Source organism: Poecile atricapillus, chromosome 7 (genome assembly GCF_030490865.1).
Source record: "Poecile atricapillus isolate bPoeAtr1 chromosome 7, bPoeAtr1.hap1, whole genome shotgun sequence".
NCBI classification, from domain to species: domain Eukaryota; kingdom Metazoa; phylum Chordata; class Aves; order Passeriformes; family Paridae; genus Poecile; species Poecile atricapillus.
Window position 1 is genome coordinate 12,912,857 of NC_081255.1, and position 23,612 is coordinate 12,936,468.

The window sequence follows — 23,612 nt, forward strand, 5'->3', positions numbered from 1 at the left end:
ATGCCCGTGAGAGGAAAAGAAACAAAAGCAATGAACAGTTCCCATTTTCTCCTCAGGTCTATGACCAAATGACTCTGTTCTTTTATTTTAAACTGACTTCTCTCAAGATTGTAATAACGTAAAAAGTATGTCCAAAATATCTCTCACTGCCTGAATCAGAAAAACTAGATTTTGTTAAGCATGGGTAAGTGGGATCTATAAGAGACTTAGAGCTCAGCTTGAAAATACATTTTATTTCTAACTTTAAAAAAATGCACCACAAATAAAATGTTTCAGTAGGAGAAAGATCTTAAAGCTGGCACCACCCTGAGAGAGCTGTAGAATGACAGATTCTGCATCAGTTTAGTTTAGAGCCACAGTGTTTAAATTAAGTTAAACTGAACAAACAGCTTCAGGAAGGTGTTTTCCACAATTCTGATCACACAAAGATGAGTAAAGGCCATGATCTCCACAGCTCACCACACCTACCCTCTGAGGGTTTGGAAGTCGATGATCAATGGAATTACTGGCATCCTGCAAAACTTTGGAGGTGGTACCATTTTTGTACTTTTTGCCTTTTAGTCGATGTACAAAATGAAGTTTTGCTGAAGTTTTGGCAACCAGTGGTTTCTGTTTAGCAAGAATCTCACTGTTCCAGTTTGGAACCTAAGAAAACAAGAGTCAGAAAATTAAGCCTTCTGATTTTATTTACCAGTACTGTTTCTTCTGACTTGCTGCTGCTTTTCCTCACCAAAATGCGTCAGCTTTACACTATTTTGTTCACGCAGCCACAAGGATGTGGTTATGATTCCTGAGCTGCTGTTAGCAGGTTAGTGCTGTTACTGGTCAGTCTGAGAACTGAACTGTGCTGTAACACCTGATGGATTAAAACAAACACACTGAAATTGTCCTTACTGACTGCAGTGCAGGAAAGGCAGTTAATGTAAGTACTGAACTGCAGCCACAGTTGGCATTTCCCACCTGGCATTTTAAAACTGAAAAAAAAATAAATTAAAAACCCACCCCATATTACAAAGTGTTAGAGCAAAACAAACCCTTATACAAATGCAACTACTCAACTAGCCTCCCCTCAAGTTTTGATACGCACAAACTTCCCAATAAAGACTGAAAAGAAAGAGGGAGACAGATGCCAGCACAAGAACAAACAGGAATAACCACCTCCTTTCATTAAACAACAGAATCGATAACTTTATCAACCTGATAGATTTTCCCTAAAAATTCCTCAAAAATAAACAGAATTATCCACAAGTGACAGACTCTTGTAACTGAATAAAACCAACTCTTCTAATTCTTCCTGATTCAACATCAGAAATCACTAACACAGTCAAAAATCTTCCAGCACCACTGCCTACCCAGTGGATTTCCCATTTCAACGTTTTACTGAACACCAGCACACAGACTCTGAGAAGATGCACAATCTGTACAATCAAACCCTCATGCTCAGGTCAGGGATTGTTCTGCACATTAGACATTTATGGAAGTTACTCTACTCAACAAGTATCTTGAAAAATGCTCTTTTTAAGCTCTAGACTGCAACAGTAAATTAACACCAAAAATCTACAGGACACATTCTAGTGTATTTAGGGCACAGACTGTTAGAGGATACATATTTTAAAAGTGCTCACAGATAAATAAGATTCAGAGAGTAAGAAAACCCAGCTGATAGTGGCCAAAAGCTTACAAGGTTCCCTGCAGAGGCCTTGCCCTCGACTAAACACATGCTGTTTCTAAAGCAGTACCCAAAGAGGCTCTTGAGCACCTGTGCTGGCTTGTACACATGCTTTGAGATTTTATTGATTAACGTGACAGGCTTTGCGCCTCACTTGAAGGGACTGGAATTAGATATCCCAGTGTGGAGGGAAAAAATATCAATTTCAGTCTGCCACTGTAGTCATTTACACAGAACTGCCAGCCCACTGCTGAAAGGCAGAATGTGAAGGAAATCTCTCATAGACTGACACAAGGATTTTAATTGGGAACTCCCATTGCCAAGAGATTTCTGAGCTTGGGGGGGAAGTTGTTTTGCCTGTGACCAACTGTAACATTTCTGAAATGGCATCCTTCTTCAGGAACATGAAGCTTGAAGCTTCTGATGGTTTGCAATTTGGTTGAAATCTCAAAGTGAAAAACACAGCATGTATTTTAAGTGCCTATAAAATGACTGTAACCAAAGAAAAAGTGTTCAGAAGAGCTAAGCTGAAGCTTAGGAATTTTATTCTGAATTACTTTCATGCTGCAACCTCAACCCATCTCTTACAGAGATGAAAGAATTCCTTTGATGCTCATTACAGAGCCCCGTTCTTTCTCATTTGTGCAGGGAATAAAGCAAGCTTCCCACAAGCCATTACAGCCATTACCTGGCACACGCTGTTACCTACATGACCAAGGTATTATTTGTTAGTATTGTCAGACCTGCTGTTACGGAGCTCCTATGATAACTAAATTAAAAAGGAAGGCAAATGGCACATCAACACACCCTCAGCAATCTCAGCAGCAGAATAGAAAGAAGCAAAGTGCCAACCTTTTCTGGTGTTAATTTCATAAGTTCCATATTCTCCATACTGTAACGGCGTCCTCTCGGTCTACCACCTTCAAGAGACAAATTCATCTTATTAAAATTTATGGTGTCACTTGCAAAGCTGTGGCTGTACTCATCTAAAGTTCAAGACACAGACACAATTAGAACACATGAAGAAACCAAGCAGTAACTTGTGATTCACAATATAAATTCTCCAGCAAAGGAGGTGCTGAAGGTCCAATACCACAAGAACCTTTTTCAGCTGCTGGGAAGAAATCCAAGTAAACTTACATAATCATGGTCAGTAAAGAATTTAAATAAGAGATTCTTTTTGAAGTTCTCTATTGGGAAAGTGCTGCAGAAAGAGACACATACCATTCAAACTGTTTTCCACAGCGTGGCTTTCTGCCATCATGGAGTTGTTTGTGCTGTAGCTTAATCCAAGAACCATTTGAAGATCTGAGAGATTAAGTCTGGCAGTGAGTTCTCCACTTCTGTCTCCTACCTTCAAGCAAATAAAATAAGCATTTGTACTACCTTAACAAATACTCATATGTTTAAGTGTAAAGCAGTCCTTGTCCCTTAGACTTCTGAGAGAAAAAGGCTGAAAAAGTTTTCTTGGTTGAAGACTGAGAACATCTTTTGAAAGAAGTAAGAACAAGCAACATAACAAAGCCTAAAATAATCTCAGCTAGGCTATTAATTTGGAGTCTGTGATGACATTGTGAGTGGTGACACTAGAACTAAGGAGCTGACTGTGGTGAGAGGGCAGCTGAAATAACAGAATCAGCTGTCTCTGATTCCATCGCTCAAAATCAGATGCATGAACACACCTCCATAAAACCTCTGTGAGTGACAGCAAAAACCAATAGCCAACATAGTGGGAGAACGAAAATCATACCTCTCTTGAAATCTCCAGGTGCTTTTCTGCAAAATGAATGGCTTGGTCATGATTTCCCAGAGCAGTGTAAGCATTCCCTAAACTCCAGCACGCTCTTCCTTCCCCAATTCTGAAAACAACACACATTTGCAATTACACCTCTACCTGCTGAACACCAGAGGTCAGGTTTTTACAGCACTGCCAAAGAAATTTGCTGGGCCAAAAAAAAATGAAGGCAATCATCAGAGACCATTCTAACACCGACACATTAACTATTGTATTTAAAGGAGTGTGGTTATAAATAAATATGAACAAATTTAATCAAATTTTTTTAATTTCAAGCTCACAGCAAACTAGTTTTGTAAGCATGGAACATTGTATAATTCACTTTGCTTTTCTTCAGTTTGCATGCCTTATTAGTCCTCTGTATTCTTACTGACTTAAGAAGAGGTACATTTAAATGTTGCAAAAAATTACGGTTGCACCCGACATTATAAAAAAGGCCTCAGAAATCAGGATTGTAATATAAACATTACTTGCTGCTGTGTTGTTCTTCTTCCCCATCCCTTCCTATATTATTAACTTGTAGACAAATAGAAAACAGATTCTTATGAAAGTAGGGTGAGTTATTATAATGAACTCATGAAAGACAAATCTGCTTTTCCTTAATTTATACAGACGTGCTGACAGGAGATGATGTAGAAACAATCATTCATCAATTTATCTTTCATCTCAGACTCATTAGCTGAAATACCATTATGAGTAATTTTCATTTTCCATATCAAAACCAAAGCCCAGCATTGAGGGAATTCACATTAATGCAGCTGTCACATGGGGAACAATGACAGTAGAGTTGAAGGTAACAGGATTTGCTCTGAGTGTCACACATTAAACAATCTCTTACTTGTCGTGTAGCTCCTGAGCAATCACAAGGTGTTTCAGATGATAATCAATTGCTTTCTCATAGTCCTGGAGCAGAGTGTAGGTGTTCCCCAGGCTGTAGCAGGCCTGTGCTTCCACAGCTCTGTCCTTCAGCTGCCGAGCCAGCTGCAGCGTCCTCCTGCAAGAGAGGGTCAGTCACCTCAGAAACCATTGCGAGGAAAAGATTTCAGAAGGGCACATGCACAACTGAAAATCAGTTATACAACTTTAACAAATTAGGGCAGCAGGCTAGCAAAGTATTGGCTAATTAATTGGTATCTTGTAAATTCTTACAATCTCACACTTGAAAAGTCTTCCACTCCCCTCCACTGCAACCTACTTCCACCTACTTTATTAGAGAGCAGGCTGATTCCTCAAACAGCTTATTTTAATTTATGGCTTCATTAATAATTTGTAGCAATTTCCCTGACAGGTTGCACTGTTTAATACCAGTGTTACAATACCTACTTTTCCATCAACATGGTCAGGACAGGCCAGCCCTGCTGGGCAAGAAGAATTTGAGTGCTCAGAGGGATCTGCTCAGTAGTGGGGCTTTTTTCCCTGTGATAGGTGTGCTCTGAAATCCCAGTCAGATGTTAACAACACCTATACTGTATCTTTGCCAAGCTTTTACTTTCCGAAGTACGGCAACAACTGCTTAGTGGTGCAGAGATCAAGACAAATCTGGCTTGAAAATACAGACTACAGATGTAAATCAATGCTGCTGTGCACCAGCTCTCTCAGCCTCAGGTAAGCACACCTGAGGTAGCCACCCATCTCAGGCTAGGAAAGCTACTCACATTTCAGAACTCACCAAGAGCTCAGACAGTAGTGCCTGCTTCTAGAAAAATGGGAATAAATACCTAGCAGTGGAAAGACATCTGTCTACAGTACTACAAAGACTCTAATTAAAGTAGCAAAAGAGTTATAAAAATAAAAAGCATTAATGCTGCCCCTCCCTTAAAAAAACCAGAATAGTTAAATAGTTAAAAAAGGAAACATTTCTTTGCTAAACAAATGGTAATTTTTTTCCAAAGTGTATGTTGAAGAGATGGTTGTTCCACAGTGAGCTAAAGTATCAGACACAACAGAACTGTACAAGAGGTATAAATTGTGTTTATCAGCAGTCACTCACCTGTAGTATTCAGCAGCAGTTTCAAATTCCCCCAGGAATATGTAGGCATTTCCAAGGTTGCTGTATGCTCTTCTTTCTGCTGATCTATCACCAAATTCTTTTGCAATTAGGAGACGCTTAAAAATGTGAAATAACTGCATTAGTTACTCCACTTTATACTTTGTAACACACATTCGCATGCAGAAATGCATGAAAAAATTGCATTCTTTAGGTCAACAATACTTGATGAGAACAGCCAAACTTGAAGTTTGTGCCATTAAGATTTAAAACCTGCATTAAAAAGCTTGCAACAAGATCCAACACAACACACATACTAAAGGTCAGGAGCAACCTGATATCCTACTGCAACAGAATTCATTACTAGCAGATTGTTGTACCTGTTCATGGGCTAAAACTGCACTCCTGAAGTTGCCCAGAAGATAGTGTGTGTTTCCCAGATTTCCAAAGGCACGCCCTTGTGCTGCTCTGTCACCCAGCTCTGTTACTATTGACAGGTTTTCCCTGTTTTGGGGGAAAGTGAGAAAGAGAATAGTGACTTCTAAAAGGTTTGGGTTTTTTACTCACAGCCATTTAAATAATAACTTTTAAAATTCTTATATAAAGGAAAAGGCAGAGATATTCTACTTTGGCCTATTTTAATGGCCTTTAAATAACCATGAATCTGAGCAGCAAATATTTCCTGTGAGATAAACTCCACTGCATTCTTACTCAAGCCAGTGTGCTCCCTTCTAGTTACACACCCAGGTATAACAAGGTCCTGTTATCTCAGCCTGCTTTGAAGAGTTCTGCTGGTTTCTAACTAAGGGTTGTCAGGTACGGTACAAGTGAGGGCACGATAAAAAACCAGTTCACTGTCCCGTTGGGAAGACCAAACTGACAGGTACCTCAGTTCTGCGAGAAGCATTCCACAGTTTAGCTCATGGCACTGCAAATCTCCCACATTCTAATGAACTGCATGATCATATTCTCCTAGCCCCCAACATTTAAAGCTACTACTTACTCATAATACTTTGCAGCTTTTTGTAAAGCATTTTTCACATCATCTGGGAGTTCCCCTGGATCATGAGTCCCGGCATTAGCTACATTTTTCCCTTTAGAGTGATATACATTTCCCAGATTATACAGTGCTCTTGCTTCTCCAACCTGAACCAGAAGTAAAAGCGGCATTAAAATTCCATGCTTCAAAGTCTCCCATCACAACAACTATTTGTACAATCCACAGATGAGAAAAAAGTTCCTTAACTACTTGTCAACACACACTGCCCATTCTGAACATGTTATCACCTACCCAGTCACATCCCTCAAACCAACTGTTTTGCATACTACTTCTTTTTGGAGAGCAGGATACATTTTTGAGGTCAATTGCCATTAAGAACTGAATTAAAATTACTGCCACAAAATAGGGTAATATTGAACCTGGACCTGTAGTCTTTCAGGTACAAACAACTGTATTCCAACTAACAGATTCTTACTTCCTAGAAGAAATAACTGAATATTCACTATTTCGCTCTGAAATGTGCACACTCCTTACCAGTACCACAGGGTTCAGGAATGTGTGTTAACACTTTGCATCCAGATTCCTGCACAATTCTTACCTTATCATTAAGTTCTCTGGAAATATCCAGATGTCTCTGACAGCAAACGATAGCTTCTTCAAAATTCCCAAGTACCTTTAAGGTGTTGCCCAGATTCCCACTAGCTTTAGCTTCTCCCAACAGATCTCCAATTGTCCTAAAATTGAATAAATTTAAGTATCCGGAAAACAGTGTATAATTTAAACCAAGCAGATGGTCAATGTATGGTAGAGAATTACATGAATTTATGAAAAGAGACCACAACCATGTAAATGCATATGTGTTCAGTTAATTTTATATCTGAAACACACTCAAACATTGCTCTGTCTGTGGTTACAGGCATTGCATTCTGCCAGTGCTGTTTGACCAACTGCTGGTATTTACAGTATTGATCATCTGATTAACACTTTTTTTAAAATTCACATATTTTAAGAATAGAGAGGAAATTCTTAAAGATGATTTAGAAAGAGAGTCCCAGCATTAGAAAGAGAGGTTTAACTGTGTTTGTGTTTTACTTGACCATCTCCTTTTAAGTAAAAGTCTCTTTTTACTTAACAAGACACCTAACTGTAAGGTTTAAGACCTACAGTCTCCTCTGTAGCTCAAGGCACTACTTCATTTCTAGATTCTAAATGAGACTAAGGGAAGAGACTGCCACTGAACCACTCAGACTGCCATACCTGTGCCTACAGCACAACAAAACAGATGCCGCAAGGTCACTGCACAGGAGCAGGGTAAGGCAGGGGAAGAATAGATTTACACCTAAACTGAGGTTAAGTACATTATATGCCTGTTGTCTTTTATTGGATCTACACAAATCAGTAAAAGTCAGATACGTAAATAGCATATGAAAGGGACAGGGTTTTAGATTTCACAGTACCAACAAACATTAAGGAGTTCTGTCTAGTAAACAAGAGAGCAGGTTAACAATACAGAGAACTAGAAACACTGAGTTTTAGAAACACAAAAGGGTAAAGAAAGGGTGGATTTAAAGCAGACAATTATCCAGAAACCTGGTGAGGCCTCAGTCAGTTCTAGGATTATGGTGCTAGACCAAGTATTAGCTGCCAGGTTAGAGGGCACCCAAGTGACCTGCCAGGCCCCCCAGCCCTCTGCCACCACCACGTTTACTCATTAGCCAGTATTAATAGCAGGGTTTGGCAGGACAATGAACAGTCAGCTGCTCGTATCTACCAGAATGGGATGATACGGAAAAGTCTTACCTTGCAAGAGTTAAATCATGGTGATGGTATTCCAAGGCCTTTGCATATTCATGCAGGTAGAAATAGGCATTGCCCAGCTGGCTGTAAATAGCACTGAGGGTTCGTAAATCTTCAGTTCCAACCTGAACAGCTGCTTCAAAGAAAGACACTCCAGCCCGGCAATCTCCTGCCTTGCACAGGCGCTCGCCTTCCAGAGCCAGCTCCAGGCAGGAAGCCTCCATCCTGCACCAGGGACAAAAAAGGCCAACAGTCACTCCAAATGCCACATCCTGTCCAGCATCTGAGCTCTGAACAGGGCATTATTTTACTCAGAGGGCCTCTATTTGTTTAGGAGAGGGAATCAGCACCATACTACAATCAATGAGCTTTGCTTTAGAGTATTACAGAAACTAAGGCTGAAATGAAAATTAAAACTTCGATGGTGATGAGCAAAATAACAAGAAGCTGCAATTTCTTATTTTTTCAGTCACCAAACACTGCTTTGCAGCAGCATCCAAACGGCTCAAAACCAGTTTTCACCATCTAGATAATTTCAGAAAAGTTACCTAGAAATCAAGCTATTACTGACAAATAGTGATTCTGACAAATGGAAGCACTTCAAATGTTTAGGGTGATGTCATAGTAACCCGCAAAATGATTCACAGCAAAAAAATTAAATTAGAATATTCTGTGTATCAAAGACTAATTTTCCCCAAGTTGTTTCTTATGTAATTCAATACTCCTTGGCACTTCACTTTTATACTAGCACTGCTATGAAAATTCTCAGTGTAAGAAAAAATACCTAGATTCAATAATGACAAAATGTATGTCAATTCTAGTTACTTCACTGATACACTATTATTCCAGAACCCATCAAAATATTTATTATTATTATGGATAAGTAATTTTGTAATTATACAGGTACAAAATTCTGCAGTCATGAATGAATTTGTAGAATATTACATTTTGAACATGAACAAAGAATCTGATAGAAAACTACAGTGGCAAGAACCATTCACATGCATTTTTGCCCCTGTGAGTTCAGGAGTACAAAATGTAACATTTCAGTGTTAACAATTTTATCCAAGCGTTTCCTACTTTCCAGTTCTGAGATGCAAGGGAGACAGGGGAAAGGAAAATGAGAAAGACAACAGCTCTAGGTCTCAATCTTGAAGCAATATGCTTCTCCAGCTTTTTCAGGACACATGCATTTTAAAAAGCTTGCAAAAATGTCAGTGGTTTTGTTGTTTTTGGTTTTTTTTTCAAAATGAAAACCCAGTAAGACATTCTGTAATTGTTAAAAAAGTACATGCTCTTATAGCCAAAAAGTGGACAATCGCATGCTGGGTATTGCAGAAGTTATTTTAGTGGAAACACCAGACGACAATCTGTTTTGACTTGACATAGTGATGAAGTTTTTAACATACCTGCAATATTTACATTTCTTTATTTTCTTAATCTGGAAAAAAAATTATTATATAAACTTCTACTCAAATCTCAACAGGAAGGAAATATTTTGGAAAAATCTAATGACTTCCAAAAGAACTAGAAGAACTGGGGTCACAAGTACAATACAAAACACAAAATACTACCATACCTGCTGGTCTTCGACATGCCACAACTTAAGCACAGCGAGATGACTGACATGTTTAACTTGTGCAACCAAAAGCAGTGTCTGCTTGGTAGTTGCCAAAGATGCTGACAGCAAAAGGTAACTCCAGCATGAAGTTCTTGCCAAGCCAAACTTCTCAGGTTGGATATCCATAACACATGCAGTATTTTTAGGTTTGGAAATGCTTCTCAGAGAAGTTAAAGCATTCCTATAAGCTACAACACACCACCTGGCTCTCATGACATTGTGCATGTGTTGAATGTAAGACAGAAGAAGGCAGAAATGATTAAGTACAATTAAGTACAAGGCAGAAATGATTACACCATCAGCAACCGAAGGTTTAAGACTTAAAACACTTCATTGGGTAATCTTAATCCTATCCAAAGAGGTTCTCTCCGGGCACCTCATGTTCACTGACATGTCCAATTAGAGTGACAGATAGAAAATATGGTGCTTCTCAGTGCAGAGATTTGGACCATTACATGACCACACTCTATGGATTTTTAGTTTGAGTGGCTAAAAAGAGCAGAAGTTTTAGCAAAATGTTTGTGTGATGTAACAGTGAAAATGCTACACTGGACTCTGCTCCCATAAGTGAATTTATTCCATTAAAAAAAATAAAATTATTTTTAACTCTGATGCATCAGCCACATAATCAGTGAAGAAAAGGCAGTTAAAAAAGGTACAAGGGCAATATCAGAGAGTGTTGCAGTATGGCAGCTCCCCTGAGAGACTGCGTTCGTCTAATTTCACACTACACCAAAAAATGCCAAGGCAGCATTACCATTTCATCAGGGAATTTGATTTGCAACCCTAGATTTAGTATAGCTTATAAAAATGAAAGATGTGGGATCTTTCATACAGAACACAACTAAGAAGCAAATGGCTTATAGTCAGACTAGTAAAAATCAGCTGTTATTACAGAGTGTTTAAATTCAACCAGAATTACAGAAAGTAAGTGAAAATGAGAATTAATAGTTGTTTGAGTAAAAAAAGATTGCAAAAACTACACAGTTCTAGAGAGGCTGTGTTAGCAGATTGCTAGAACCTGTACAGCAAATTAAAGTTTTAATTCCACCTGGATCTTTCTGACCTACCATTTCAAAACCTAAATAAGCTATACCAAAATAGAACGAAGAAAATTAAATATTTATTTCCACAGTTGCTTGTGCTGCATATTTTTAAATATAAAATTAATATTTTATTCAGGTTATATAAGAGCTATGAAATCACTCAGTTATTTTAAAAGTTTCCTAGTTTTCCATCAAGTATCAAAACTGGATTCAGAAGAGGTTTGGTTTTGGTTTGTATTTCTTTTTTCCCCTCTGCTACCTAAAGGACTCTTATGTAAATTAACACAACTCATTTGTTTGTTTGTTTTTGTTTGTTTTGTTTTCGTGGGTTTTTTTAGGATTTACAGAGGTGTACTCCACCTGTCACTACTAATGGTTAAATAGCACTTTGGCAGACTAGACAGGGCCAGGTTATCAATGTTTTAGGAAGTCATTAAATAGTTACAAGGAGAATATGACATTACTTTCTCTGTTCCCTGGGCTGAATTGAATTATTTACTCAACACCAAGTGGCCAAACAAGAGATACATTGAATCTGCGGAGAGGAGAAGAGAACAAGCCCCATTCATCTGCACTTCTAATGCAATTCTGTTCCTGCTGAACAGGGTAATGTTCTCTCAGAAACTACTTGGAAATGCTCAGACAGGGCTTCATTTTGTTATTCTGTCTATAGCTGCCTGGACCTGTTCTCTGAAAGGCTGGCATCTCCTGAATAATTTCACATTTGTAAAACTACCTCATCCTTATCTGGCCCTCAAAGCTTTTCCTCCTGCCTGGCTCCTCATTTTTCTTTTCTTCTTTTCTCCCCCCGCTTGGTCTTCTCTGACCTTTTTTACATTCTATTTTAAGCCTTTATTATTTCTAAGAATATAAACCCTAAGCATATTGCCTCCTTGTTTTTGTCTCACTCCCTTCAGCTGTTCTCATCTTACAATAAGTAGAAGGAAAGTGGTAAGAAGAATAAGCAGTGGAAGAAGGCAGTAAGACTCATTGATCACTACAATCTCTAAAACAACTTAGTTTTACTCAGTTCAATTCCCACTAAGAGGACTTTTTGCTTTTGAGGGGGAACACAGCTGTCATCAGTTTGCCATGAAACATGTTGACAAAAATAACACACCTAGAGACAAAACAACCCCCATGACATCTCCTTAGTTCCTATGCACAGTGTCACTAATGCCACAGCATCCTGTAATAAGCTGACATTACCATTCCTGACTCCTGCCCTTACTCTTGGCTTCTGCACGTGAGCAACACAACTCACACACAAAGAAACCACACACCTGAATTCTGTGTTCTTTCCTCCAGTCAAGATAAAAACAGTTAAAAGTTTTTGGTGTATGAATTTAGCAGGCCAAAATAAGAAACTTCTACAAATATTTACCCTACAGATCATCTATTCATACAAATCAAATAACATTAGAATTTTATTTTCAGTCAATAAACAACAACAACAACAAAAAATAATCTCCTTCCACCAGCACAAGCATTTTTATAACTGCTAAAATGATACCAATAACCTACTGTGGGGAGAAAGAAACATTTGCACAGTCAGAAACAGACCCATAGTAAAACCTTTCCTTGGGAGTGGGCCCCAGCTTCTTTAAAATCAGTTCTAATGGAATACCAGAAGGAAGGAAAGAGCAGTAACAGCCAAACAGGCCTGGGATAATACCTGCAAGTAATTTTTTAAAAAACTCACAACTCCCACCCCAGTAATTTATGACCTTTTAATTCCTGCACTAAATTTTAAACTCCAACAAAATAAAATATTTCCAAATTACAGCTATGAAAATCATCATAAAATTCCAGGTCAATATACTGAATGAATCCACAGTTTCTCAAATTCTTAGGAAAGTCAAATATGTTTTTAAATTAAAAGTATTTTGTCATCATGTTTTTTGAATGTGAATCAGATTATAGTTCTTGCAGGAAAGTTTAATAAGGTCACAAATATTGTTATTGTTGATATTTTTAATCAGGCTCATTAAAACCTGTACTGAAATACAGTATAAAGCGATAAGACATTGTGCCCAGACTCTGCTTGCCAAGTTTTTTTAAGTTTTTTTTTAGCTTGTCAGTTTAAACCAGTCGATTGGCCATGACACATTTTTCATCCACTTAGGTCTATAATGGTACCCTGAACAGGTCCTGCTTTTATTAAAGAGCGAGCAAGGATGTTCTGACATTGTCTGGGGAGGATCAAGAGCATCAGCACCAGCGTGGGGAACCGTGGTATAGGAATGCTGGGAAGTGGGTCCCTTCAGGAAACACTCAGCACAGGGTTATCATGCTTATATATTTACAGTCAAAACCACAGGATAAAGATTTTAGCAAAATAAAGCAAGAAAACAGTAAATTACAGCTTATTTTCTTATTTTCCTCTTTACTGACCATGAAAGAGCTCCTCCAACTGCCTGCACCACTAACCAGGACACTGGACTTGTATGAAATGAAACGAGGAACTTCTCTTCTATGAAATGGAAGAGAAGACCACTCCAACAGCAATCTAACATTGTCAGAAGATTGAAAGGATTAATTTTAAGCCATAGCATGTGCTGTCTTACAAATACAGGTGCTGCCTTATTGCTGTCAGCTAGTGAGGAAAAGGCCTCGAAAGAAAGGATGACCAGGGCAGGGGTGGGGGGAGCACACAAGAACTTCATTCTTTATTTCTTTTTAAACAATCATTTCAGTCTTCCAGTGTCCCTTCCTCTTGAATGAACTGCAAGATTTACCCTTCCAAACACCATGCACCACACAATGCTCCTGTAGTTCAGCTCCATTAGAGCGAGTCTGAAATGCTAACACGTTCTCCCACGTCTGTAAAGGGGATTCAGAAGAAAAGTGATAAAAGCTCTCAGAAGGGAAATCCCATATCCTCTTCACTTGCAAGAACAGTACTTTCGAGTGCAAGGCACCAAGGCAGCTTCCATCTATGAATTAAACCTCTTTATTTTAAACAAGGAAAATACCTCATCATTCATCTAAACAATAATGGGCAGAGTACAAGTACAGAGAACTTCAGCAGACAAAACTCAGCAATTTGCATAGGCAGCCAAACAGCTAAAAGAGCTATTACTCTGCAGGCACAATACTTATTATCACTCTATCCCAAACACAAAGAAATACACACAATAATATACTACTCTGCTACCATGCAAGTTCCAATACTATACAATCTGCTACATAGCAAAAGTGAATTTTCATCATTCAAAAATCAAGAAAAAAATGGGTTTAATTTTAAATTTCAATAATACTACTAGCAGAGATACCACGCTATTTGTTGCAACTTGTTTAGCCTTCTATTATTAACAGCACTTACTCATATACAGCAAAATTACCAGAATCTTACCTGTATCGAACGTGAAAGGAACGATCTTCAGGCATGCTTATCAAAACATTATTTTCCGCCATTGAGTTACATTACCAGCAGAGAAAGAAATACTGTTCTGTGGTAGGGTAAGTGCTTTATTATGGAGAATTGTTGTCAGAGCACCATTCCAGTTAGTATATTAAGAAGCTGGAGTAAAGATATCCTAAGCTCCTGTAGAAAAACTCTTCTTTATTACTGAGGTAAGGAGGTCACTGCCAAACACATCTCACACCTTCAGAAATGTTCATGTTCGTTCTTTCATCTGTGGCCCTTTAAGCTCCATTCAGCCGAGGTTCTGCAAAGGGAACACAAGATGCTTGGCTTGAAGTCTCATAGTTAATAACTCATCAGCATTTGCAGCTGATGTAAAAGCATAACACTGCTCCGACCAAGCAGGAAACGTCATTCAAGAACTTAAAGGCAGAGCCAAAGCCTTCTACACAGACATGGCAATTCCTGCAGGAAAGTGAGAGACCCAAAGAGGTTTAACAAAAACCAACACTCTCTTCTCTTGAAGACTTTGAAGAATTTACCCTTGTTAGTATTTTCTGGCCTCATGAAGTTCCAGGCAAAAACCTTAAAGGATGAAAACTACAGAATGAAAGGCTAATATAAAATAGATCACAAAGTAATCTACATGTAAACACTGGTGCTGAAACCCTGATCATCAGCTGAAGGCTCACAGCAGTCAGAACTGGTAGGCACAATCCCATCTGGAGATCACCCATTTTGGAGATTGTCCTGGAATACTCTAAGCACAGCAGCCAGCAAAGGTTTAAGCTCTAACTTGCTTTTTTTCTTCCCTGCTCCCAGAAGAAAAGGGGGTAGTATGAGAGTTTGGAGAGAAAGGGGGGCATTAACACTGACTTCCTATTCAAAAATTCTGCAGCACTGCAATGTGAGCTCTAAACTCTGCTTCAAAGGGATTGCAGAAGCCAGAATGTAAATACTGGACATGTTTAGGCTGGCTGGGAAAAACGAACAGAAAAGAAACCCTGTAATCAAAAGTTTACCCACTTTTAAACATATTTTTAGTAGAGACAGTGACATATTTATGCCTCAATGCTAATATTACCTTTCTTTGCAAGTAAACATAGAGTTGTGTAATTCAGAAATGCATATTTCATCAAGAGGCTGCAGAGATGGCAAAGAGACATGAACAGAGATCAGATTCAGAGCTGTCATCAGAAGAATATGTAAATCTGTGTATTTAATTGTCGATATAGCCTGTGCCTGTTCCCCTCATTAGTTTTATCAAGTTCCAGCTGGGAAGATCCATGCTTCCTCTCCTACTCTACCTTGACAGCAGCCCTCAAACTATCCACATTCTTCCAATTAAACAAATATTTTACCCTTCCATGCTCATCACTAGAATTATTTGGCATCAACAAGTGGGTGTGGGTGTATTTTTGCAATTATGAAGCGTGACACCCATAGGTTACAATAGCACTGCAACCCACACACTGGGCAGGCTGTGTTCCAGGTATTCACTCTGCGGAAGTTTGTCCAGCCTCAGCTCAGGTAACTCATACAGGCCAATGGCCTTAAGCCACCCAGTCTACAGCAATCCTCCAGCACTCCTGCTGCTCAGCAAATCCAAGGGATTTGGAAGTTCTCTTCCACAGAGGGATACACCACAAAGTGAAAAGTGTGTACTCTGGCAATCTCCATAGATCACAAAATTTGTTTGTATATTTAGACTCTAATGGTTATTAACTGAATAATTTTAAAAGCTTTTTTTAAAAATAAAAAGCCAACTTTAATTTAAAAAATAAACATACTTAAAAGTACATCAGAACATCGGTGTTTATTTAAAATCAGTTATTTTTAGCGGTACATTTTACATCAGGTGATTATAGCTTCACTATATCTGAGCTACACGTCTGTCCTCATTGTCTGACTGATGCCACCATCCCCCAAGAGCTGGAACCACTACTCCTGCTTTCTTCCCTCCTTACTGGCCATACAGCACATTCCTAGTCTTGGGAGGGTGATACGGACACACCCACATTGGCCAGTACATCATCATCACAGATCCAACCAAAATTACTGGGTCTGCTCTTCATACCTGGCTTCTTCACGCATAACTCATTAGGCTGTCAATTACGCCTTCAGCCATGCCAACATGTAATCAGTAACCAAACCTAAATCACATTAATTAGACTGGGGAATGCAAAATGCAGGGGGTGGAAGTCAAACACCTGCACAGACAGCATCTCCCAGGTGTAAACTGGCCTTGGGAGGACTGAAGTACAACAAACTAAGCCTTGCACTTCCAACTGCTGCACCGTAACTACAGAGAGCATCTCTGTGTAACCAAGCCTTGCCCAAGCTGGTGATCAGCGTGGAACTGGCTCAGAGGACACAGGGCTCCAGCAGAAAAGCCTAAGGAATTAACAGACCTCAGGAGAAGTTCTACACTGTCAGCATAACTAACAGTGAAACAGGCTTTGTCGTAAACCTGCATTTTTAATTAAAATTTTATGTAGCTTGAAAAAATCACTTGGGGCTTACTAGAAAAATAGTCTGTGTTAATACAATCAAGCCGCTTTAAATATATTCTCTCCACGCCTCAGAACAATACAAAATCTCTATCCGTGATATGCTTTCCTTTCAGGAAACATAAATAGAAAACTGAAGTTGTATACACAACCTTAAAATGTACAATTTAACTAAATATTAGTATAGGAATTAGTATAGGAAGTCCTAGGGGTTTCTGTAATTTCAAAGTAGCAGCAAAAAGCCCACAGAGAAAAGATCTGGTCTCCTTCAGAAGAGGAAAATCAAGCTGGTGTTACTAATTACACAGTTGTTTTATACCGAAGCGGAAACAAACATCAGCATCACCATCCCCAAATCAAATGAAGCAAGGCAGAGATTGGGCAATCAAATGTGGCAGCCACTTCATAGCTCACAACAGACAAAACATGCACTGTATCAATTCTTTATGAGAAGAAAACGGTGATCCATACACAGTTAGGGATTACCCACCCTGGCTATAAACAGTTACAGGATTTTCAATTAAACCATCAATAAAAAGGTAAATTTGCCTCAATTCATTGCTCTGTCTAAAAAAATGTACTTACTGCTGCCAGAAAGTCACTTTCCATTTTTTTTCTATTAAATCACAGATTTATATGGTAGCTATATGAATATAGATGTGGTTTGAATGATGAAAGTACATCTCAACCTTCCATTAACATCCCTGCACTGACTCAGTGATACACATGCTAAGACTGGAATATGGCTCACTGTCTCAAGAAAAATTACAGAAGAAACCAAGGTGTCCCTATCTTTAACGCTAATCAGTATGTTTCAAGTTCCTGACAGTGATAAAACAATAGCTGCTTTTTCTTCCCCAAAGCCTGTGTGCAAGCTAGTAGTTCTAGTTATCACAGCTTCCAGACAGGTGTTTCACCTTTTAATGCATTTTCCATTTCAGCAATAATTTGATTACATACTATAAATTTTATCTCAGTGGTAGACAATGAGTTTAATCCGTTTGCAATTCTTACTTACACCAAATGTCTACAATAGATTTTTTCATTTAAAGTTTTGACAGAAAACTGTATTTCTGCACAGGTGAAAATTCATCAGCAAGCAACAGAAAGCCAATGCTGCAATTTATTTGCAGCACACAGAAATAATAATCACAATACAGTTGGATAAGATGGTTTCATTCTCCTTCATCACCTCAAAACAGAATATTTTAAGAAGCTTCATTTGCTCCTCTCCTCAGCCCACACCTTCTTTTTTGGAGTTTGTCAGATGACTGCAAGCATTGATTTGCTGATGCAGTCACATGGCCAGACAGCTGACAGACCCTGACCGGTCACTTGGGGGCTGGTGGAATATCAAACAGTTCCGTTCCTTCTGCCTTTCCCTAAAGGAGATGATCAAGTCATGCCTTCTCTCCCCATCTGCTATTCCTCACAAATCTGTGGGAAAGGAGCATCTGCCAAATGAATTCATCACTGACAGAGAGATTCAAGAGCTACTACAGGAAAGTACAGATAGAAGTAGATCTACTGCACAAATTGCATTTCCTGAGAAAAACAAGTGACAGAGACTTCTTGTTTCAGGATTAACAGAAATTTCCCAATGATGAACTAAGTTGAAATTTCCTTTCAGAAAGATGTTATAGAAAAGTAGGAGGGAAAAAAAAAAAAAAGACAAAAATGAAAAGAAGCTTGAACTGGATCATCTAAAAACTAAACAGAGCTCTGCGTACCCTGTGAAGGAAGAACCAGACTACACAACAATAAAAACATACCAACAGTCCCATTACTGAAATACAGAGATCAGCTTGTCTTCAGACCTTCAAAATACAAGAGCATATAAATACAAATATCACAAGGAACACTCAGAAGTAAAGCATTCTCTATTTTAGTCTTCAATGCTGTTCAAGGATATTTTTAAAATTCACCTGAATTAATAATAATAATTACAAGCCTAAAATAAGCCACCAAAAACCCCTTGACATTTCACATCAACTGTAATATTGTATTTACATAGTAAACAGCATCATCATTAGCACTTCTGCAGTAATACATGTTCCCCTATGAATGAGACTTTAAGTAAATGTGTGCCATGACTGGGAAAAATTAATTTTTCCAAACCTTGAGCACAGTACAAGTGACTAGTCATGAGAGTGGATCATGCAAATACAAGAAACAACTGCACTAAGACCACTGTGGTTATTCTTGGCAGCTTAATTTTAAACTCCTCTCTGTACCACTTTTGACAGCTGTTCAACAGCTGATTAGCTGAGTGCACATAGAAACTACCTTCACTGATGAGGTGCATTTGAGGTTTTATTCAGGATCACGATGATGTGGAGCAATACCTGTGCTGAAATACTGCCTTTGTCTCCTAATGGATTTCTCTGTTGAGCAGAAAACCCCAGAATAAACCACAGGGATTCGTTTATAGGACTGGCTTAGCAGCATGCAAGCCACTTTGCAGCTCACATCACACATTAATGGACAGAAGAGGAAAGATGAAGTTCATAAACAGCTCCTGAGCTGCTCCTCCCAGGTGTGAATGACAGAGCTCATGCAGCAGAGCCTGTACCACTACAGAGCATGGCAAAGACCCCACCTAAACATCCTTTGCCATCGGGCTCATCAGAGAAGATGCAAATAAATTAAACCACTATCTCATGTTCTTGGTTCAGATACGTCCTCCTCCACCCCACCTATATCTACCATGCTGACTTATAAATACAGGCTCACACAAATCTAAGGTGCATTGCTGAATACTGGAGATAGCCCTGAAAGGGCTGGAAGGGGTGGGTATTGCACTGGCTTTGGCTCAGAGGAGATGTTGACTTGTAATCCTATCAATGCACTGCTCCAAAAGCCTGGAATTCCACTTATAAGGTTCTCATAGAAAATAGAGTATGAGGGTTCCTCTCCTTTGCCCAAACAATGGGCACAGAGCTATCTTTTATATAGGAAGCCATTTCCTTGCTAGAATCACCAAACTGTAACTGAGAGCATAAAGCTAGACAGGCATTTTGTAACCAGAGCTGACAGATGCAGAGCTAACTGCCTTTTGTGAATCAAAAGAAAAGAATTACTAGAGTGAGGGAGGGAAATTTGACTCCATTACCGCTGAAATTATTCCATCTCCCTTTTTAGCCACTTAATACCCAAGACTTAATGACTTCAGTAACCAGCAGTTTTTCCAGATGGTCAACAGAAGCACAAAAGGTTATAAAAGACCAGAAAAATACCAATAATAGAAGTTAGGATACTAATGACAACTCTGCTCAAAAAATTAAAGTAATTGCTAAACGAGTAGTTACATTAATACTATTATTGTCTACCACAAACTCCTCAGTAATATGATTCTTTTCTTCATTCCTCCCCTAATTTCTTTCTAGCACTGTACATAAACCCAAATCAAGAAAAGAGTTTCTGTCCAATTATTTTAATTTATTCATCAATTTACTCTAATTTAGTCATCAATATGACTACAGGAAGAGAAACCCCCTAGTGACAAAGGAGCACAAGTATCTCCAGAACAGTCCCAAAGAGTCCCAAGTAGGTGCACAAAATAGTTTTATTGACAATATTAATAACTATATGAAACAAGGTAAGGAACATAGCACATAAAACCCCAAAACTACTTTACAGGATACAAATCTAGTTTATGAAGCTCTATTTCTGTTTTTTCAATAACCTTTAAAAATGTCCTAGCAATGAGATACTCATCTCAAGATTTAAAATTAATTTTAAAAAGACAAACAAAGCCCCACAACAATGACAGGCATCAAGCATTTCTGAGACAAATTTTGCTTACAATGAAGTGAGGCTCTCAATGCATCTGGAAATGAAATCATGGATTTAACAACTAAAGGAACACAGTTCCAGTGCAGAGTCCAACATCCATTACCTAATTGCTAATGTGGCCCTACATTTTGACAGACACGGTAACTAACAGTAGAGATATTTAATTTATCACTCCATTTGTACAAATTTTTGTTTGTGGTTTTATTTATTTCACTGATTGCCTAAACCAAAGAGATCCTGCTTGTGGTAGGTTCTAAACACAGGTAAGGGAAGGTTCATCTCCTTCATTTCACAGGTTAACTCCTCTTGGTTGTCCCTGCACTCCAAGCTCTGGCATAGCTGATGGATGCCCTGGCTCACACAGCATTCTGTTAAAGGCAAACACAAGCCTGGGAGCATTTCCACCTGCCCTCTGGCATTTCCTGTATGTACTTACCACCTATTCTGCAGATTAGGAGGACTTTTCCTCTGTTTGTGGAGTACCTAGCTGAATGGAATGTTTGGGGCTTTAAGTAATGCTAAAGGTCTGCAACATGCAAAGCCTTTCAAACTCTGTATATCCTGCAAACTCTGTATGATCCTTTTCCCCTTCTTTTTCAAAGAGAACCAGTATTAAACTGGAAAACAGCTTGCTACATAATGTACATAATTACTGTCCAGTGTGAAGGTGAAAGAACCCAGTATAGTTAACACAAGAAACCATGAGTATTTTTATTATACAGGCACTTCTGCAGATATTTAATCTAAGCCATCTATTTAAATCCTAAATTAGGGGGATCCCACACTATGATAAATTAAGAAAGCAGAATATGAAGTGCCAGCAAAATATAACTAATATTCCCATCATAAAACTAACCAGGCAACTGAAAACTAATTTAACCTGCAGCAAGATTCAGATTTCAAGTACAAGAACAGTGCAGAATATCAGTCAAAATAGGTCAGAATTTTTCCACATATTTGATATATCAAGGTATTAGGATTCCTTACCCTTTTTTCTTTTCTTTTTAAACAGAATCAGATCCAAGTTTATTTACAAACTGCTATTCACAGACTGAAAACAAATATATTGTGCTGCCTTCTTTCCAACATCTCCCACAACTGGGGATGAGATCTGCATTGCACTTTAAATACACAAATGCAAGAGACTACAATGACAGTTCACAACAAAGCAGCAACTTGTGATCCTCTTATTCACAGTATAAGTTGAAATCATTCCCAATAAATCAGTAACAGTTTTGTTACCAAGTTCTGAAGGCAAATTTGAACCCTGCTTCTTTGGGACAATCTCATCATGCAAATGAACATATAGGAGGCCTCTCCCAGGCAACGAGACACTTGACTACCTTCAGTTTGGGAACTGGAGCATGTTATCCAATGTGAAAGAACCCCAGATAGGAAGGGTTCAGCACAAAAGGCTGGCTATTTGTACTTAAGCTGACAGACCAAGTTGATCACAAATTTCTCCAATAAAATGTTCCACCCATCTTAGCTCCTTCTTGGCCTATAAAATATCTTAAAAAGAGATCCTGGCACGTAAAAGAAAGAAGAAAAACACTGTACAAGCATCTTACAAAGAAATGGAAGAAGTTACCTTAAGATTCTATAAATTAAGACAGTAAGACACAGTAGCAATTTAAGCGAAGCAATATAGCTGCTATACAGCTGGCACTGTGGTGCTCATTCAGAGCCAAAGCAGACATTCAGCATAACGAATCCTTACCACACCAGCAAGGTTTTGTCCTGCAGGGAGCAGATGCAGCTCTCACAGAACCTCTGTTACACAACTGCAATGGTACATGACAGGTTAATGCCAGCAGCACTGCTTGGTGCATCACCTGTGCCCCTCAGTTCCCAAGTACTAACAGCAGCCATTAACATCCTCTCTAAGGAGTCCACACTTAAAACCTGCAAAAGCTGTGGTGCAGGATGAACTCATAACAGTGAGAAGACCACATGTTGTTTTTTCGTACTGTTTCCTTCTTATAGACAGGTACACTGTATTTATAGCACGTCACCTATGGAGATTGAAGGAAAACAGTATTTGTTGAGGTGCCAAGTTGCAAATTGCTTTGCATATTCATTCCAACACCTGGGATGCAGCTGCAAATCTATTCAGAATCTCCTCAATGCAGTTTCTTCCATTAGTGTGATGGCTACTGGACTGCAGCCCATTTTGCCCCCACTGCCAGTTTATTCATTATGTACAGGCATTATTACACTGATAGAATTGGTCACAGTAGCCCATCTTGTTCTCTAACAAACCAACAACCACTAGATAAGGCCCAGGCTCCAAAGTGCTGCATGCAAGGAACAAAATTCCTAAGAGTATACTAACATGGCAACAGGAGGAAAAATAGTGTAGCAAACAGAAGTAACCAAGAAATAAAATAGATTTAGAGAGCCTTCTTTATAAATTACATGTGTGACCTGTAACCCAGCTGAATTAAAGCTTTCCTTCCTATTAGTAAAAGGTTTATAATACAAAAAAGTTTTATTATATGAACAAGAACCATATTCCTCAACTACTGCCAAATTTGAGTCCCAAGAGGCAACTTGACATTAATCATCTGTTCAACACGGTATGCGTTTCAGACCATCTCTTGCTAGTCTTTCCACTTTTGCTTTTCCTGTGTTTTGCATTCCTAATATTGTGGTCTTCCACAAAAGAATACCTTTTTTCCTTTTTGGGTATTATCATTTGTATAGCTGACTTGCTACTAAACGACTAAAGAAAAATTTAAGGATTTTTCTGGTACCTGGTATCTCTCTTTGCTTTTATTTGCAGGGGCACTGATAACAATAACAGGTTGATCTCTCACAAAGTCTTAAAATGATAGCTCACTCCTCAAACAAAACCAATTTCATTAAAATGTTAACCTTAAAAGCTACTGAAACCAGGACTATAGTTACAGATCTGGGCACGACTGACTAAGTTGTGGAAAGTGAAACTGACCACACAAAAGCTACAATAAACCTGGAGGACAAAAAGTACAAATATGTTGGCTATTAAATTTAGAAAGTGATA

The 23,612-nt window shown here is 38.6% G+C and overlaps 1 protein-coding gene across 5 annotated transcripts in view; it reads right to left on the bottom strand.

Annotated features, from left to right (window-relative positions):
- Nucleotides 1-23,612, bottom strand: part of GPSM2 (G protein signaling modulator 2) — a 28,150-nt gene that overhangs the window by 2,991 nt on the left and 1,547 nt on the right. For 2 of the 5 annotated variants that reach the window (XM_058842407.1, XM_058842408.1), the window contains 11 exons: nt 14,271-14,586; nt 8,252-8,473; nt 7,050-7,185; nt 6,455-6,597; nt 5,832-5,955; nt 5,455-5,570; nt 4,303-4,458; nt 3,420-3,528; nt 2,894-3,023; nt 2,522-2,589; nt 469-645 (listed from right to left, as the gene is read on the bottom strand). In XM_058842407.1, coding sequence (XP_058698390.1) covers nt 469-645; nt 2,522-2,589; nt 2,894-3,023; nt 3,420-3,528; nt 4,303-4,458; nt 5,455-5,570; nt 5,832-5,955; nt 6,455-6,597; nt 7,050-7,185; nt 8,252-8,473; nt 14,271-14,332 — 1,443 coding nt within the window. In that variant the 5' untranslated portion in view covers nt 14,333-14,586. Of the gene's footprint in view, nt 1-468; nt 646-2,521; nt 2,590-2,893; nt 3,024-3,419; nt 3,529-4,302; nt 4,459-5,454; nt 5,571-5,831; nt 5,956-6,454; nt 6,598-7,049; nt 7,186-8,251; nt 8,474-9,657; nt 9,690-14,270; nt 14,587-23,612 lie in introns of all 5 variants that reach the window. The other 3 variants (XM_058842409.1, XM_058842410.1, XM_058842411.1) reach the window with 3 other exon arrangements.